This window comes from Acinonyx jubatus, chromosome X (assembly GCF_027475565.1).
Source record: "Acinonyx jubatus isolate Ajub_Pintada_27869175 chromosome X, VMU_Ajub_asm_v1.0, whole genome shotgun sequence".
Taxonomy (NCBI): domain Eukaryota; kingdom Metazoa; phylum Chordata; class Mammalia; order Carnivora; family Felidae; genus Acinonyx; species Acinonyx jubatus.
The window spans coordinates 118,914,407-118,933,828 of NC_069389.1; the positions used below are offsets into that span (position 1 = coordinate 118,914,407).

General features: G+C 46.7%; 1 protein-coding gene across 11 annotated transcripts in view; it reads left to right on the top strand.

The window, feature by feature from the left end:
• The window catches only part of AFF2 (ALF transcription elongation factor 2), a 455,357-nt gene that overhangs the window by 411,881 nt on the left and 24,054 nt on the right, over window positions 1-19,422 (top strand). For all 11 annotated transcript variants that reach the window (XM_027054786.2, XM_027054788.2, XM_027054790.2 and 8 more), the window contains 5 exons: window positions 5,733-5,892; window positions 7,586-8,605; window positions 9,842-9,963; window positions 13,803-14,025; window positions 18,694-18,989. In XM_027054786.2, the coding sequence (XP_026910587.1) occupies window positions 5,733-5,892; window positions 7,586-8,605; window positions 9,842-9,963; window positions 13,803-14,025; window positions 18,694-18,989 (1,821 nt within the window). The remainder of the gene's footprint in view (window positions 1-5,732; window positions 5,893-7,585; window positions 8,606-9,841; window positions 9,964-13,802; window positions 14,026-18,693; window positions 18,990-19,422) is intronic.

Sequence of the window (19,422 nt, forward strand, 5' to 3'; positions counted from 1 at the left end):
GGTGATAATGTTGGGGTATGAAGCATTTTACTTTCAAACTGTGTTTGGGGGCCACCCACCCCAGAGAAGAGGACACACTACTGGGAACACCCTCTCCCTACTATCTACCCTATTCCTGTTTCCACCAGGGCAACTCTGCCTTTATCTGTTTTATGTATTATGCCTCTGCATATACTCCTTTGCCCCAGGGCTATCCCTTTGCAACTTGATGATGATGTCAAATATGGAAGCATTTCAAATCATCTGGTAGACAGACGTCTGAACCCTGTAAAACTGGAAAGGGGTCATGTTGCTGAAATTCATACAAGTCTCAACTAAAGACAAGGGTTTAATAATACAGGACCCCCCGTCAAACACCTCCTGCTACTTGCCTCGGGCACATTCTGGGCCTTGTGAAATATGTTGCCAAGACCGGTACCTGGTCGGACCCTTGCTTGTCGGACCCTTCCCATGTACGTCTCCCACTAAAAAGTTGTCATCCATTCTGGAACCTTTCTTTTTTGATGCCCACACAGCTTGATTGAGTAGAATGGCCAATTCATCATCCCTGTTTCTCTCCTGAGGAAGGAATTTACAGTTAAATTAGGATTAGAATCAGTACTGATGCAGATGTTTGGCTTCCTGGGAGCTGTTAATCTGAATTAGTGAAAAGTCTGATTTATAAACTAGCCCCACAGAAATGCAGCCTTAATCCTCTAAGGCTCACACAAGAGCTCTGTGACTGATAAAGTGTTGCCAAGAGCAGCCTTAAGGAGCACATTGGATTGTGCAGACATCTCCTCACACACTTCGTCTATGGTCCTAAAAAGTCCCCCGGAAAATTCCCTATACACTGTACTTTCATAAGGATCAGAATCTTTGAGTTGGAGAACACCTTAAAGATCATCCAAGCCTACTTGGGACCCACGATAGAAATCTTTCTACCATGTTCTCTGTTGCCAGTTATCTGGTCATCTAAAGGTCTTGAGCTCGCGGGCCTTCAAAGCCTTGGCTTCTCTCTGTGACCAGCTGTAGATTTTTTTAAGTTTATTTATTTATTTTGAGACAGAGAGAGCATGAGCAGGGGAGGGGCAGAGGGAGAAAGAGAGAGCCAATCCCGAGCAGGCTCCTCCGCTGCCAGTGCAGAGCCCGACACAGGGCTCGTGGTCTCGCGAGCCTGTGAGATCAGGACCTGAACCAAAATCAAGAGTAGGACACGTAACTGTCACCACCCAGGTGCCCCTGACCTACAGCCCCAGCTATAGGTTTTTAAAAGTCTTCCCTGACGTTGAGGTGAAATCTTCCAGACCAGATGTCCAGCTCATTGGTCCTGGTTTTACCTTGGCCCTCAGAACAAGCCCACCCCCTTTCACACAGGACAGACCTTCCGGGGTTTTGAAGACTGTCGTCATAGGAACACCCTCCTCCCTGCCCCCGAGTCTTCTCCAGGCAGAGTACCCCCAGTTCCTTCCTATGGCTTTCGAACTATCTTACGGTATCGTGACCTGAGTCCTTTATTGCAGAAAAGGCCTGGTCAGCGTAAGCATAGAGAGACTGTCATGTCTAGAGATTAAGGTACTTGGACTTGCGCTTACAACCCATCTTTCTCCTCTGGGATGCTCAAGCCTTCCACACCAGCGCCAACCCTGCCTGGAGAAGGCATCGTCAATGCCCCCTGGACTTCTGTCCCACTGGCCTAGTCTTTGATCCCTCTCCCTAACCCTGCATTTCCCCACTAGGGTCTTTGACTTGCCAAGCCAGCCCCTTTGCATTCCGTCTGGCCTGCGACCACGAAGACCTATCAAATGGGGTTGGGGTTAAAATGAGGCCTCACCTACTCAATGAAGGCTTCTTACCCTGATGAACACAATAGCAGAATCTGATCTCTGGAAAGGTTGAGCAGCTGACTTTGAAGTAGTTACAAATGTGGGTCCTTTGAGAAGTTTTATTACATCGGGGTGAAGTCCAAGAGCACAGTTTTAATATTTACAGACTCGGGAGTTAGACGGTTTAATACATTGAATGTTAATGATTTTTAGTATAACACATTATCTTTGTTGTAACCACTAGCATTCTTTTAAAAAGCAGTTTAGTAAAATACGAGAGGAAATGGTGCGTGGGAAATAATTCTAGTACAGTTTGGCAAATGAAGAATGTGTAAACCGCACATTAGTCCATCTCCTAGGCAGAATCAAGTATGGCATGTGCTAGCTTCACTCGTAGCCACTTTAATATACATTTGGAAAATAAACTGGCGATGTCTGAAAATAAATGTAGCAGAAGGGGGACTTTAACTAGCTGCACAGCTAACGGGTTTCAGCGGAGACCTGTGATGATTTGCCAAGTTGAAAGTTCCACCGTGGATTCCAGACAAGAATGTGGCCCTAGGCCAGTCATTCTGTTATTGATGTTTGTACTGCTTGTGAAGACGGTGTTCGGTTTTGTATTCATTTTTGGTTCCCGGGAGCTGCTCCAGCTCGGTGCTAGGTGGGCCCAGAGGAAGTGAGGGTCAGATACACTCAAATACGTGGCTTGCGTTCCTCAGCAAGCGGGGTGCAGCCAGATTCTCCAGCAAGCCTGGGAACAGCAGGTAGATAATAGAGGTATAAGAAGGTACTGGGGAGTGCAGTTTTGCTTCCATTTTAAACGACTGTTATTCCCTCCCACGATCACTGGCTCTCCCTGTTTCCAACCGTGCAACTGCCCAGAGAAAGCAATTCTTTCTCATTAAGATGCTCCAGTCCTTCACCCCCAGTTTGAGTCCTCTTTGTGTCCTCTCTGAATTCACGTCCACTTTCCCTCTCACCCCTATGTATCCATCTTCGTCAGTGTGGATCTGAAAAGCTGGTGAACCTCTTCCTGTTCTTTCTACACTACTTTCCTTTAAGGGGTCATTGTCAATATTGACTGGCCATGGGGTCCTTCCTGAGGACACAGCAATAGATTTAGCTGTAAGAAGTCTTAGGGAAAATAATTTCCGGTCTCATTTTATTGGGTCTCAATCAAGGTTACTCTGAGGTTTGAAATGGTCTTTATTTCATGTCTCTATCTATCTATACTTAACTTAGACAAATAGAGTCAGTTTTTCATATGTGGTTTCTGTCCACATCTACAATCCCTTAATCAAAATTCTGAAATTGAAAAAGTCCTAAGAGCTTTCATTTTCAGTAACTTTGAGACAAACTCACTTCACGGCAGAGCCCAACCTCAACTGATGTGCAGATATTTATTTAAAGTCTTTATTCCTCTTAACTGATGATGTTACGGTAACAATATTAATGAGTTTTTGAGTTTTATGAAAGGGTGCTTCCCCAGATCCCACTTGAGGTAATATATGTATATACACATACATACATACATATATATATTCACACATATACATATATATATATATATACATACACACACTATATATACATATATATACGGTATATATGGTATATTCACATCAAAATTTAAAAAATCTGAACATCAGAATTCTTCTCCCCTTCAAAGGGCTTTGGATAAGGAACAACTGTGTACAAATGCACACATACAAGTTTCCAACTAAGTCCATGAAGCTTTACTGTGATGTAACTGATGAATAAGTTTATTCTGGTAAATAAAACATCTGTGTTTTATGTATATCACCTCAACGCATTTGGTTGTAAGGGAATAATCCCTGGGATTGTTTTGTTTCTTACAGCAGTTGCTCGAGAATAATCCAGTAAATGGAAAGGCTATCCAGAAATATTCCAAAGTAAATCTAGAGTCGAGTTTGGTAATACTAGGATGGCCTGAGTCTTACGAGAATGCAGAAATGAATGCAGCTATGAAAGAAAACTAGGTGACCACTTTTCACTTGCAAATCATGAGTATGAGGTCGATTTTATCACAGTCCAGCAGCCAGTCAGCTCAGGCCAGTGGATGCTCTGTGCTGGATTTAAAACTTTACTTGGGGGGAATCAAGGCCAAGTTAGCATAACGGCTGGACTGGTCTCATTAAATCTGTTCCCTCGGCCTTTATTTAGTAACCAAAGACAAAAGCAATTGATTAGATTTAGAGGGTGCTTTGCATAAATACAGAGTTTTTACTGCCATTAAGGAGAGTTGTAGGTCCCTGCCCCCGCTGTCCAGGACACACACACATGCACGCGCGCGCGCGCACACACACACACACACACACACATGTGCGTGCACCTTCCCAGGAGATACAGTCCCCTATTTCCTCTGCTTCCCCTAATCTCTTGGTGTGTTTGGCAGAGAAATGTACTTTCGGATAGCATTTACTTAGTAGATAGCATTTTAAAATGAGCTTTGCTATATGAAAGAAAATACCTACCTGGGAGATTAAAGGGGCAGTCTTTAGGGAGGCAAGGTACATGGAATGAAAAGGCTCTCTGCACGGGATAGTGACTGACAAGGGGCCCATGCTGGCTTAAAAGGGATCCTGTTCCTTCCCAATCAGCGGCTGAGTATGGAGAAAAAAATAGCCACTGCTGAGGGGGGCGGATGGGGGCAGGCAAGCAGTCTTGGGCAGAGGGGTCCTTTGGGGTCCTTCTTGCTCCAGTTTAAAGGTGGGACCACAGGACGAGATGCCCTCCAGGACTAGAACTGTACTCTCCTGACTGAACTGAGGGGGGAGAGCTGGGCCAGGAGCTGGGAGCATGAGCGGCCGTGAGCCCCAGCCGATGGGTGGGCCGGCCCGCTGGCCCAGCAGTGACACTGCTCTGGCCCCCGGCCCCGGCGTCACCATGATGAAACTTCCCTCCAAAGAGGGTATTGGGCTCATGAGATGGGAAGATGAGAGCCCTTCCAACTTCCTGAGGTCGCAGCCCCACTTGTGACACTGAGCCGGAGGGCAGGGGGCAGTGACAGAGCCCAACATGCCAAGCGGCAGCAGAGGCTGATTTGTTAGGAGCACGGGGAGCAAACGATTAGTAAGAAGACTGTTGATTAGCATTAAAGGCAGAGTGTGAATGGTATCAATTTTCAAATACTTTGCTTGGTCAGCTGTACAAATTTGAAATCCGTCATTAGACTTGCTCAGTCCTTTATGACCATAACCTCCCGGTAAGAGTCTTACAAAGAGTTTACAAATATTGGGATGGAGGCGGCCGAGAAATGGGGACTCCGGTCACCTGGGTGCCGGGTGCCGGGCACCTGGCAGGGAAGACGCTTCCCACAGTCCCTGCCCTTGGCGTTCTCCCCTCACTTGTCCAACTCGCTGGGGGGGCAGAGGCAAGCCTCCCTCCCTCTGGACCTCAGTTTCCTCCGATTCAGATGGGGGTTGAATTCACTCATCCTCGGCGAGAGAACTAACTATACTGTGTGTATAACTGAGATCACAGCCCCCTGACAAACCTCTGGGTTTCTGAACGAGATGGCGCCCGGAAATGAAAAATTATCTCAACTAAAAACAACACGGGACCATTAAGAATTTAAGGCTGCGTGCGGCATGTGGTATGTGTATCTGTGTCGGGAAGGCATGCAACCTTGGTCTAAAGTTTTCACGTGGAATGCGGGAGGCAAGGCCTTCCTGAGAGGGGAGGCAGTGTGACGGAACCCGAGGAACTTGGCCGCACGTTTGACCTCTGGCCACTCACGGGGCCTCCTGAGCCTCACGTTTCCCACGTGTGGAATGGGACGGTGGGCTCCATTCTGCCTGTATCCAGCAGATCGTGGGTCCTTATGCCGAACGTGGCCGCGGGGGTGCTCTTTGCCTGCTGATCCGAGACTAAATGAGGCAGCGGATGATGTCATTTTTCTTTCAGCCCGCTCTTGGCCACTGCTCAGCCCCCACCTGCGGTGCAAGCCGGCGGGGGCTCCGGCAGCTCCAGTGACTCTGAGAGCAGCTCCGAGTCAGACTCTGACACTGAAAGCAGCACCACTGACAGCGAGTCCAATGAGGCGCCTCGTGCGGCCACGCCAGAGGTGGGTGAAGCGTCCAGGGCCGCGACCATGATTTCCCTGTCACCCACACACACACACACGCACACACGCTGTCGGCACGATGAATACTTCAGGAAGGTATTTGGGTATTTGACATCATTTTTTCCCTCGAAAACGTGTGTATGCACAGTCCCTTCAAGAAAGACATTTCTTGCCCTGTGACTCCCTTAGCTTGTCTGAGCCTCAAGCCTCGTCATGTGTAAAATCTGGAAGAGTGATACCTGGGATAGCAACTTCTCTTTTGAGAGAACCAGTCAACACCCACTTCTGGTCGTGGGGACACCACCCCTTACTCCAGGTTGAAGTGCTGAATTGCTGCTTGGCAAGTAAGACCCAAGAAATGTGATGGATTTTTTTTTTTTAATTTCAATTTGCAGCCTCCAAGTGTGTTTGATAATAATTCATGAATACATTTAACACAGCTCCATAAAATACCAAAATTATACTTTTGAAATAAAAAATGTGCTCTTCCCCTCCCTTCCTCTCTGAGTCCAGAATAACCCCTCAGTTCCCCCCAAGCCTGCGCCTCGTACAGCAAGCAGGTCCGTCCAGGGCTCTGTGGACACTCGTTTGTAATAATCTGAACATGGACCATGTGCCGGGCTCCTTGAGAAGCCCTTGGCCTGCTGTTTTTCATGTTATGCTCAGAACAATTCTCTGGGGTCCTCGCTATCCTTATCCCCATTTTACAGAATAAAGAATAAGGTTCTGAGACATTGAGAGAGAACTTTCCCAGCATCTCCCAGGTGGACCCTGGGAGACCCAGGACCGAAATCGGGCTCTGTGCACCTGCCAGAGCTCATGCCCTTAACCAACAGTGGCAGCCGATATGATTTCCTCGACCCTTCCCTGCCATTGCCCTGTGCGGGTTGGAATCCCAGCTACTCAAGTGTTTTTAATTCTGTCACCCTCTGTTGGCTGGTGCCATAAGCCTCAGCTGACGGCTTTCAGAAGAAGAGCAGTTCTAATAAAAATGATGGCTCTTTTAGTTCAACAGGCAGAATTCAGAGTTGGGAATCAAGCACCTGAATTGTACGCGTCATTTCCATGGCTTAACAGCGGACGCTAATGCCTGCATACATGTCCCCATAAATTGGTTATTGCCCATACACTGACAAAAATGCAGTGTTTTTTCTTTTTTGGAAGTCAGATCTTTTCATCCTTCAGTAAAAAGAGAAAAGGCTTGTTCTTTTTGCAGTGAACTGCAGCATCATATAGGAGGCACTGGCACTTTGGCAGAGAGGAAGCCTTTCCTTTTGAATTACATGTGAGGCACGTTTGCATGGGTCTTCAGGACCCAAGATCATTACTTCTGCCTCCTGGTGAGAGGTTGGGCAATGAGTCCCACCAAAGGATTTGGGGAACAGGTTTCCCTGCCAGGCCTCCCTGCCCACTCTCTGGAAAAACCCTCTGTGAAGAATTCTTTCCTTCCTGGCCAGAGTGGAGAATGTTTTCAGAAGAGGAGTAAACATTTGTTGAAATAAGTAGATCGGGGCTGGGTTGTGGAGTCTTTGTCTACCTGGGTAATTTGATTAGTGTGGATTCCATGTGTGTTTCTAAATGTGTGAATGGGCACTTAACACGCACAGCTTTTATCAGCACTCGGTGTACCGAGTGTCTGTCCAGATTCTTCCAAGAGGTGAAATTCTTTCTTGCTGTCGTTTCTCATCCGCAGCCTGAGCCGCCCTCAACCAACAAGTGGCAGTTGGATAAATGGCTTAACAAAGTGACTTCCCAGAACAAGTCGTTTATTTGTGGCCAAAATGAAACGCCCTTGGAGACAGTTTCTGTGCCTCCTCCAATCATCCAGCCAATGGAAGTCCAGATCAAAGTGAAGACAAACCCCAGCCAGGTCCTGGCTGAACCCAAAGAGAGGCCTCTCCTCAGTCTTATCAGGGAGAAAGCCCGTCCACGGCCTACCCAGAAAACTCCAGAAACAAAGGCTTTGAAGCATAAGTTGTCAACAACTGTTGAGACAGCTTCTCAAAGGACAATTGGAAAAAAACAGCCCAAAAAAGTCGAGAAGAACACCAGCATTGACGAGTTTACCTGGCCCAAACCAAATATTACCAGCAGCACCCCCAAAGAAAAAGAAAGCGTGGAGCTTCCTGATCCACCAAGAGGCCGCAACAAACCATCTGCCCACAAACCAGTCCCTAGGAAGGAACCAAGGCCGAACATTCCCTTGGCCGCCGAGAAAAAGAAGTACAGAGGGCCTGGCAAGATCGTGCCAAAGTCCCGGGAATTTATCGAAACGGATTCATCTACATCTGATTCCAACACAGATCAGGAAGAGACCCTGCAGATCAAAGTCCTGCCTCCTTGCATTGCTCCCGGGGGCAATTCTGCCAAATCGAAGGAAACCTGTGGTGCCAGCCTGACCCTCAGCACCTTGGTCAGCAGTAGCAGCAGCAGCAGCAGCAGCAGCAACATATCCGTCAATAGTGAGGAACCAGCTTTTTCGCCCATCCCTGTCATGCAAACGGAGCTTCTGTCCCCTCTACGAGATCACGAGAATCTGAAAAATCTCTGGGTGAAGATTGACCTTGACCTGCTGTCTAGAGTACCCGGTCACAACGCACTGCAAGCAGCACCAGCCAAGCCAGACCCCAAGGAGACTGCGCCGAAGCCCAAGCGCCAGACCGCTGCTGCGGCTGTGGAAAAACCCGCCCCTAAGGGCAAGCGTAAGCACAAGGTAAGCTGTCCCCGGTTGCCTGCCGAGTGAGCATGAGCAGTGGCTGTGTGTTGGCGAACTTGATCTGGAGTCCCATTTGCAAGGAGGCTCATGGCAGTGCATTGCAGTGTTTGGGGAAGGCAATGCTGCTTTCCACGGGAAAGTATTTGACATGACCAGGGAGGATGTGTTAGGAACGGTCCGGGTTTGGCAGGCAGTGTGAAGAGTATCCGATATGGTACATGAAGGATTATGATGTGTAGGAAAGACCATGAAGGCCGTTGCCTTGCCCCAGGTAGCCAGTCCCTGGGATGGGCTCCTTAAGCGACTCCTGCTTTCATGTCCACATGCCACAGTCCCCACCCTGGCAGCAGCCGGGCACTCAAGTGCTCCTAAGGTCAAAAATGCATTCTCTGGGCCTTGTGACTTTCCCCAGACACACATCAGCATCCCCGCACCTGGGTGATACTTTGATGACCCGGGTTCCTGGCCGACACGCAGTCTACCCAGCCCGCTGGGTCCCCTGACCTGTGTGGTTGGGCCGACTTGTGGAAACCTCACCTGCGAGAGGTTAGGGCTGAATTCCAGTGCTACAAATTATCATCAGAAGGAGAGGGATGCCCGGCTTTCTCAGCCAGTAGAGCATGCAACTCTTAATCTCGGGCTCATGAGTTCAAGCCCCACGTTGGGTGTAGAAATTATTTTAAAAAAAAACAAAAAAGCAAAAAAAAAACTATCATCAGAAGGGAAAACCCAAAATGGCCTCTTCCATTTCAAATACCTCTAGGCAAGTGAGTTTGTATCTCATAGGCTCATTCTGTTGTACCTCCAGATCTCAGGGTAGTTTTTTAGAGTAACACCATCTCATCGTGATATTTGGGTAGTATTACTTTTAATGGCTGCCACAGAAAGTCTGGGGCTCTTGCCCTGTCACCGTTTCCCCATTCTTAGGGATGACGGCAGTGCAGCCAGGGTCTGAAAATTATAGATTCTCTTTGCTTTTGGTAGGAGATTCCTGTGCCACCCAATCTTTAATCAGAGGGTCACATCGCAGCTCAGCTCACTCAAATGCCAACTTCTTGGTAGGAAGTAAGCTAGGCAAGGCCGATTGCTTTTCTTTCTGATCAGAGATGTGCGTTTAACTCCCCTGGCTAATCTAGAAGTTAAAATAGAAGCAAACTGTCTCCCTCGCTCGTGCGTTTTAAATGTCTGCATGTGCCATGTATTTCAAACACTGTATTTTTCTTCCCATTAAAGCCAACGGAAATTGCAGAGAAAATCCCTGAGAAGAAGCCACGTCTGGAGGAGGCCGCCGCTATCTGCCTGCTGCCCCCATGCATCTCACCAGCCCCACCCCACAAGCCTCCCAACACTAAAGAGTGAGTGGTTACCCTGTCTTTGTATGACACCTCGATTGTTCAGATTCTTTAGAAACATCGACTGAAGCCTTTTGTTGGGGGGGGGGGGGGCAGGGACGGTCCTGTTTCAGAGGGATGGTAAGTAAGAAAACAGAAGTTGCTCAGTCCAGTCCTGACAGCTGTCCCTGGCCACCAGTCTAACGAGGGTGGTGTAAAGGGGGGGAACACAGGCTGCCACATTTGGGGGGACTCCATGAGCTTTCTAGCCATGTTTCTTTACTCCAACTCATGTGGAGGACCAAAGTGAACTTTCAGCACTAAGGGAAGAGTAAAAGGAGTAAATGAATTAAAAAGGGACAGAATCAAGAAGCACCCATCACTTGAAGCAGATCACCTGCTTCTGGGCCACTTCTAGTTTTGATAGTGATGAAAACAACCCCTTGGCCTTAACAGGATGCCCCCGATGCTGCTTCGTCTCTGGTGCCATTACTTAACCTTAATACAGAGCTTGAGGACTAGTAGGTACCTCCTGAACTCCTCGGAGGCCGGGGACATGACACGTTTGTGGAGGCCAGGGAGATGAGGGGCAGTTGTGTGTCAGGGAAAGCCAGCTGAAGATACGTATGTTCGTTACAACCAGCTGGCGCCCCTTCCACCTCTCCCTCTTTGCACCAAAGGGCCAGAGTCAGGCGCAAGGCCCCTTGTCCCCTCACTCAAATGGCCCCAGCCTTCCTCAGACAAGATCCCCCCTCTGTTGCTACCAAGTGTTGGGACCGAGTTCTTCCATCTTGTAAATATCACTTAACTAACAGTCACGTCAGCTACTGGAACCATTCCGTCTGGATAATTATTGCCATACATTCATTCAACATTAGAGATTACTTCCATCAAAGACCAGTTTTGGAGCCTATTAGCAGCCCAGAGCAGAGAGGCAATCTGGCTTACTGCTGCTAACAATTGATTTCACAGATTACTGTTTAACATCAGTGATATGGCATCAATCAGCCACACGTAAGATGTCGGAAATAAGTTTTCAGCTTACATTTGCTTAGATCCTTGTTGTTTTGAGATGAGAGGTAGGAAAAGGCCAATTACCACGCTACCCACCTGGTATAATAAGATTTGGGCCCCGAGCTGCCTCTCTGCCAGAGGCTCCATAGCGCTTTGTGTGGTGCCTGTGTATCCCGGGTATAACTTCGCTCTGAAACATCCCGTTGCATATTTGGCTTTCTCAGAACTAGCAGCCCCTGCAATGGGGCAAGCTGAGCCCTTCACCACAGACTGAGCCAGGCCTGTGGGGAAGCATGCTTCTTCCCCAGTGGTCAAACATGGTCCTTCCATGGCCCTCCTCCTTTCCTGGAGGACGGACTAAAATGGCGTCGCTGGGTGGTACTACCTTCCCAGTTCCCAGGCTTTGGCCAGTTCAGGCCACTTGAAGGCACCAGGAAAAGGCAGGAGGCATTGCCACAACCATCAGTCTCTGATGCCAGTCTCCCTAAGCAGCCCAGTGACCTGTTATTTCTCCCATGTCGTGGAAGATTGATGACCAACTATTCAGTAAATGTGCCATAATCTGAATTGGCTCTTCATAAAATGGTGTTTCTAACTCATGGTCTTTACGGTCTTTCTGCTTTTGTAGTCGTTAGGAAAGCAGTGTTTACCTAGTAGCATTTATCATTCAGGAGGGGCCCGCAGCAGGTTCTTAGGCTCATCAAACAAATCCATGTCTGCTCTGTCCACTCCTTGTGCCTTGTCGACCCTGCAAACCCAATCCTTGGAAATTTCTATGAGACAGTGTTCACTTTTCTAAATGAATGTTCTAAACCTAGCCAAGAATGCCACACCAGACCATGACAGCTGTGGTTCCTGTTGTCCAGCAGGAGGACCCTGCGGAGCCCCACCCGCACCCCGCATCCCGCACCTCCTCAGGAGCTTGAACCATCAGCAGGGCCTCTGAAGCACTGAGTGGTGGTGGGGACACACATCTCTTGTCTGCTGGCTTCCTCTGCCATACACGAAGAGGTGCCCAAAGTGGCAAAAACTGTTCTCGTAGTAAGGTGCCATAATGGTGACAGAGCAATCTGTAGAACATGCTCTCTGGGTAGCCTTCACCAAGGAAGTTATTAAAGGCCCCATGGTTGTAGCTCACTAGCAAACGCATGGAAAGGGGCCCAGGTGACCAATGTCCACTGCACAGAATGTGCTGGCCTGTGTGCGGCATCCTGTATACAGTGGCAGATGGGAAGGCCTAGCCCGACCGTAGTAGCCACTGGCAAATCCAATGCTTCTAGGGAACAGCTTTGTCCCCTGAAGTCCTCACTACCTTCTCAGGCAGCTCAAGTAGTGGAGGAGTGGCTGTGGCTAACAAACCATTCACCCTCCCCCCCGCCCCCCATAGATGCCATGGCGATGCTTAACATCCCTCCATACAAATACCCGGAAGTCCGATGCCTCCGTATTGATTACACTTAGGGTGGCCTGATGTTTGTGGAGCTTCCTCGTGGACAGGAGTCTGAATCCATATGTTCACCATTGTTTTAATCAGACATCACAGCTATCCGAAAATGGTTTTCCGCATCAAAACAGTTTGCAAAATCCACTGGCAAATACTTTTTTAGTTCATTTTAACTAATTGATGTAATGGCAGAAGCAGTTATGTTTTTAGAACTGTTGCTGCTTGACAAAAATTGACATAGGGCCACATTTATGAAACAAAAGATGGAAGAGATGGCAAATATTATTACAGTTGGCAAATGTGGGCGACACAGTGGAAGTGGAATGAGCAGACGGCGTTGACTGCTACCATTGCAGGAAATCAAACCACTTGAATGCTTGTTCATCTTTGATTTGTTGCCTTGAGATATTGTAAATCTATATTTCTAGACACTGACTGAAATTGACCAAGAGGAAAACATAAATTCTCGTTGACTTAATTTGCTATTGAAAATTGTAGTCAATAATCATGGAAAGTAAATGGCTGCACAGTGCAATATTAGTTGTCTAAGAAAAGATTAAAATTCAAGTAATCTTCATTGATTAGGCTAAGACAGTAACTAAAATGAAAATCCATGACCCAATTACCATGTTAAGCAGCTAGCATAAGGTTTTAGTTGTTCTGTTTTATTTGAAGTCTCTGTCTATTTGATGGTGCCCATTTAATGGGCAGATAAATCAGTCTGAAAGCACAGGAGTACTTCTAGAACTACAGATGTCTTGTGGCGATATGACAAAATAGTTTTCAAATGGGTTCTGGAAAGTGGAGCACATCAGAACTCTCCAGTGTAACAGCTTAAGGTCAGGGGCTTCTTAGGCCTCAGAATGGGCACAGAACATCGTGAACGTACAGTGTGCAACGTGTCACAAAAGTATTTAGCGTGTTATTGATAGCTAAGTAATGTAAAAGCATGCTGTTTCTTAAGAAGATATCCCCCCACTAATTGTTTATTGTACCATTCATTGTGTGATTATGCAGTTAAGTCCTGGGGCAAAATAAGTAGGATCCATCCTAAAAAATGACGGGATTAAAGTCTGCATTGGATTTTCCATAAAAATCTAATTAAGAGGAATCTTGAAAGGTTGCAAATATCACACTGTAGCACCCTCCATTAGACATTTACATTTTTCATGGAGTTCTGCTTCAAAGACATGTGTTTATTCTTGGATACATACATTTGCATTTATTTATAGTTATATCTCTCTATAGATATCTATGTCTATGTGCATTTTTATATATATACTCTTCACCATAGGCAAAAGACCATCAACTAAAATATCACTTAAGTCGAAAGTACCAGCAGCATGGGAAAAGCCACAATAGAGAGACAAAACTTTATGACACCCTATACTTTTTGTTTACACAGGAACAATTCATCCAGGAGAGCAAATAGAAGGAAAGAAGAAAAGCTGTTTCCTCCGCCACTTTCCCCACTGCCAGAGGATCCTCCACACCGTAGAAACATCAGTGGCACCAATGGTCCCTTTGGTCAAGACAAAAACATCCCTGTGATTGGACAGATCACCTCTACCAAACCTAAGAGGAGTGAAGGCAAATTCTGTGCTACTTTCAAAGGGATATCCGTAAATGTAAGCATCTTGGAAGAAATATTAGAATCATCAGGTAGAAACAAGTTGACCCAGCTTATCTAACTGGACACGACCATGGGGGGATGGGCAGAAGAGGCAGAAGATACAAGTGTGTGTGTGCAGAAACACGCAAACTCTCCGTTATTTCAGATCTTGGTTATTCTAATGTAGGATGAATTTTTCATTCCAGTCTTACTTAACCAAACAGATTATTATGCAGAGACTCGGGGCCTTGGATATCCTTTGGTCCAATGCTTTCATGTCTTGGCAGTGGGAAGCTTCCAAAATACTGATCACGGCATCTGGCACGGGGTAGGCACTGATCATTTAGTGAACACGTGGATGGGGTGGGATTGCCCAAGGTCACTGAACCGGGGCTGGAACCCTCAGTTACATCTTCCCACCACCCAGCTTAGCATGGGTGAATTATGCTTAAAATAGTGGCTGTAAAGGATGGAATTTAAAAGATGAATCTGTTGCTAAAAATCACACAATTGTGGTTCTAAGCCCAGCCAAAGGATTATCCAGCCCTTTGGATTTTCTGCATGGCTGCTCCATTAGCATAGAAAATTGAGACTCTGTATCACTTTTCACATCCGCCCAGTCTTTCCATCTGTCTCAGGTATAGGTACCTGAAGCACAGAAGCCACAAACAGTAGTGTCATCAGTGAATATTAACGACCAATGCATCTGCTTTTCCATGTATGTGCAGATGTAGCGTCCATATGCATCTAGTCTCCTTTCAGTGTAATATAAAAACGTAGTTACGTGAAAATCAATGAGCTTTCGAATGTCTTGATGCCAACCTGGTGGACGCTGAACCAGAAGTGCCCATTTACCACTCCCACAAAAAGCCATGAGGCCTCTGAGCTTGAAGGACCCCGACATAGAGTCCTCCGTCATCTGAGATGGCTGGCATGGCATATGTATCTGGGCAAATATCTTCGCCGGTATAGAGAAATTGTTGTTATAAAATAGTCCTTTTCCATATGAAATTTGCATGTGTGCACACACACCAACGTAATATTTGTATTCACATTTAAAACTGCTGACTTTGTTAGAAATAAGCCATCTAGTCTCAACAATAATTATACTATCCTATTTTTCACACCTTATGTAGGCAGCTGTCTTTGTACAGGGCCTGGTATATCGGCACAAAGAATCAGGTGCTTAATACAGTTGTGGTTATGACAATGGTACCGCTCACAAGAATCTGCAAAGTCATTTCTACAAGAACTAAAAGCAGCTAGGGAAACCTGATAAGTATGGTTACTTCTTCACCTAGAAATGGATTGTCCTTCTTAAGAAAAGCACTGGAGTGTCCCATGATAGTCTCCCATGACTGACCACCCATTGCCTCTTCTTTGGCCATTCGTTCTCTTTGTGAATGGCTTCAAAGCCAGAATACTAGTATATTTTTGCCCTAGCCTAAGAGTTAAGATACTTGGTTTGTAGTGCTAAAACTGCAGTGGGTTTTCTGTGGCCTTGGGCAAATTATGAAACCTCTAGAGTCCATAAAGTGAGTGCATTTGACTAGATGATCTATAAGGCTTCTTCCAGCTCCCAATGTGTTTTCAGTTTTGTGCTCTCTGCGTCCCCTGTATTCCACATTTGTGTGAAGACTTATTTATTGAGTCAGTGGATGGCTGAGCATGGACAGAGGACATGCTTATGTAACGTACATGATCATGGCTGAATGAAGCCATTTCCAGTCCAATGTGCCAGGACTGACATCATGGATGTGGTGCTTCAGAGTTCTTGTCACATATCTTGGCCATAGAGATGAGTGGGACCGTCTTGGGCTGACTCCACTGTTTGGTCTGGGCCATCTGGCTTTGGCAGTAGAAACATGGAGTTGGCTTAGGAGTTTTAGAAGGCTCCGATTTTTTTATGTGTTTGGGTTGAATAAAATCCATGATGATTTGTCAACTATTTTCTCCCTATCCATCATAACAATTTTTAGATGTGTAGCTCTCATTAAATTCATCTCAGCAAGCTCTTGGCAGTAAGAATTTTTGATAATTAGAAGATCCTGGATCAAGTAGAAAAGATACACTTTCATGGACATAAGAAATGTTCACATTTGGCTTCTATTTTTAATTTTTTAATTTTTTTTATTATTTTTGAGAGAGACGGAGAGAGGGAAAGAGAGAGAGAGAGAGAGGTAGAGAGAGAGGGAGGCAGAGGATCCAAAGCAGGCTCTGAGCTGACAGCAGCGAGCCTGACGCGTGGCTCGAACTCATGAACCATGAGATCGTAACCTGAGCCGAAGTTGGACGCTTAACAGACAGAGCCACCCAGGCGTACTGGCTTATATTTTTAAGGTGACCTTTTGCCTTTTGACTAAGGCAGGTATGCATTCATGCACTCAGCAAATTACTGGGAGCACAAGGCTGTGGGGCAGGGGGTATGGGGTACGGTAGCCATGTCATAAGTCAGAGATGGCTCCAGTGTTTAGAGAGCTCTCAGTGTAAGGGAAGCAATGAAACATGTGCTCAAAGAGCTAGAATATAAAATGGCTGTGGTGATTGGTGTCATAGAGAAGGGATTGAGACAGACTTCAGATCTCTAAAGGGACCAAGGAGGATTAAAGCACTTCTGGCTGTAGACAGAAGGTGGTTTTCTTGGAGGAGAAGGCATTTGTTGAGCTGCACCTTTATAGATGAGTACGGTTTAGAAATAAAGGGAAGCGGATAAAGAAAATGGGATCTGTCCATACAATGGAATATTATTCGGCCTTAAAAGGGAAGGAAATTCTGACGCATGCTACAACAGGGATGAGCCTTGAGGATGTTATGCTAGGTGAAATAAGCCAGTCATGTGTTTTACCACAATTTTTTAAAATTAAAAAGTAAATTATCATAAGGCAAAAAAAAAAAAAAAGCAACAAAGGGGAGGTTCTTTCAACTATAAGACTACACATGAACCAAAGCAGGACAGTGAAGAAAGTGAGATGTGTTCAGTCTGGCGGAAGTTCCGTGGGAATGAGTAGTGGGAGATAGAGTGAAAAGCTGAAGCCAGATCTGGGAGGACCTTACATGCCAGCAAAGGAGCTCAGCCTTGGGTTTGCATTTGGATGTGAGGCAGTGAAATGCATTGGAGCTTTGCGTAAGGAGTGCAGGCTGGCCGGCAGCAGATTGAGAGTGGATTGGGGAGGCTAGCGGGGGTCCAACCAGGAGGCTGATGGTCTCGGTCAGAAGCCACGAGGACCTGCACTTTGAGGCTTCAGAGGAGGGAGGGACAGACTTGGGAAACACTGGGGAGATGGAATGAATAGGACTTTGGAATTGATTGGATAAGGGCAATGAAGAGGAAGAAATTAAAGATGAGATACAGCTGTGAAATTCATTTTATTCTGAAGCTCTTTGCAAAAGAGTTTTAGGAACATTGTCATTTTTTGAAAGGAAAGAATTTACAGAACTCCAGTATATAAAGCTGATTGAGCAGAGCAGCTCAGATGGAAGGCAAGGTCGGGAGACACTGGTTCCAGTGTTCCTACCCCAGGGATGACCACAGTGCCCTTACTGACATGGAGAAATCCAACCTTGGTGACACGGAAGACCATCTGCCATTAATGGAAAGAGGGGGCTGCTTTGGTTATCAAATTGGTTTCAGAGCACTTTCAGGTACTAATGTGCCATCTTGGTGGTAATGATCCAGAGGTGATCACTGCAGGTCTAGAGCTCCAGAGAGAAGGTAAGATCGAGGTTTCCATTTGGCAGTAATCTGCATGTTGTCAAATCTGTGCCAATGCATACACGATTGGCAAATCCTGCCAAGATCAAGGAAGCAGAGATCTGAAGAATGAACCTTGGTAGATACCAACCTTAGGGAGATACCAACTCAGAACAGCAGAAGGAGGAAGAGGTCCCATGGCAAAGCATGGCCAGAAATAGAACAGTCAGGATCATCCCACCATTGCCAGGTGAGGAGGGCGGAGTCTACCGTGTGAACAAGGCACGTGGTCTCATGACACATACTGTCACAGGATTATAAATCTTTTCACCTACTTTCTTCATCTGGATCCCACTCTTTTTATGGGCCATGACAGTTCAGAGTGAAACCCAGAAGTCTCTTACCCATTTGGTTTTTGATCTGGTCGAGCTGTTACCATCCCGGAGGCCCTCAGGTGACATAGACACAGACATCAGTCAAGATCTCAGTGAACAAAAGGGCAGCTTCAGCCCTGGTCCCAGGCTACAAGGCCTGGTATGCTGGTATTTGCTGCACTGTATTTGGTATTTTGCAGAGTGACTAAGGTACCTTATTTACCCTAGTGAAAGTTCTGGGCTGTTCTCTTATCAAAAGTATACATATCAGGTTCACCTCTCTCTCTCTCTGTCTCACTGTCTCTCTGTTTGTCTCTCTCTCTTTCTTGCTCAGTTCTCTCTCTCCTTGCTCATCTATCTTTCTTTCCCTCCCTTCCCCCTTCCTTCTGTCCCCACCCACCTCTTCTACCAGATTTGCCAATGGCTGTCTTCATGGGGTAATGGGGCTTACGTAATGACAGCGCTTGACTAGCTTGGGGTTGGTGTCGTCACAGAGAAGAAGCTGGTGATATACCAGGGTCACGTATTTATCCTGCAGCTGTACGCATTGTTTTCTTTTCTCTTGCCTTGTTTCCTAATGTGCTTGACATTCAAAGTGTATCTTTGTCTTTTTTCCCAGGATGGAGACACTCCAAAAAAGACTGCGTCTGCCACCGTCACGGTCACCAACACTGCTATTGCCACTGCCACTGTCACTGCTACTGCCATTGTCACCGCCACTGTCACAGCCACTGCGACCGCCACTGCCACAGCCACTACCACAACCACTACCACAACCATTTCCACCATCACGTCTACCATCACTACTGGCCTCATGGACAGCAGTCACCTGGAAATGGCGTCCTGGGCGGCCCTGCCCCTTCTGTCCAGCAGCACCACCAACGTCCGGAGACCCAAGCTCACTTTTGACGACTCGTATGTAGTCCCCCAGTTATCATGGGCATGGCGGGGCGGGGGGTGGAGGCTTTATGGCTTTTCTAGCACCTTCCACGTGTCACCCAAAGTAAGACCTTGACAGTAGCTCCTCCTCCCCACGCACAGCTCTGTCCCCACCAAGAAATGTCTTTGGCCCATTTTAATCATGGAGCTCTGTTACCGTTTCCAAAGACAGGTGCTTAATTCTAGGTTGCTTTGTCCCCCTTTCTTATCCGCATCCTCAGATGGAACAGTGTGTCAACGGCAGCCAGGTTCGTTTGGGTCTGTGGAATGTTCAGACCATGGAATGGCTAGGTTAGAGGGGCAGTTATTTATCCTAATGCTCCATTACACACTTCACGTTCCACTTCTGGGGATATTTCCAGGCTGGTTGTCATACGAGGGAGGGCATTCACCTGCCCTTTTGAGGGTG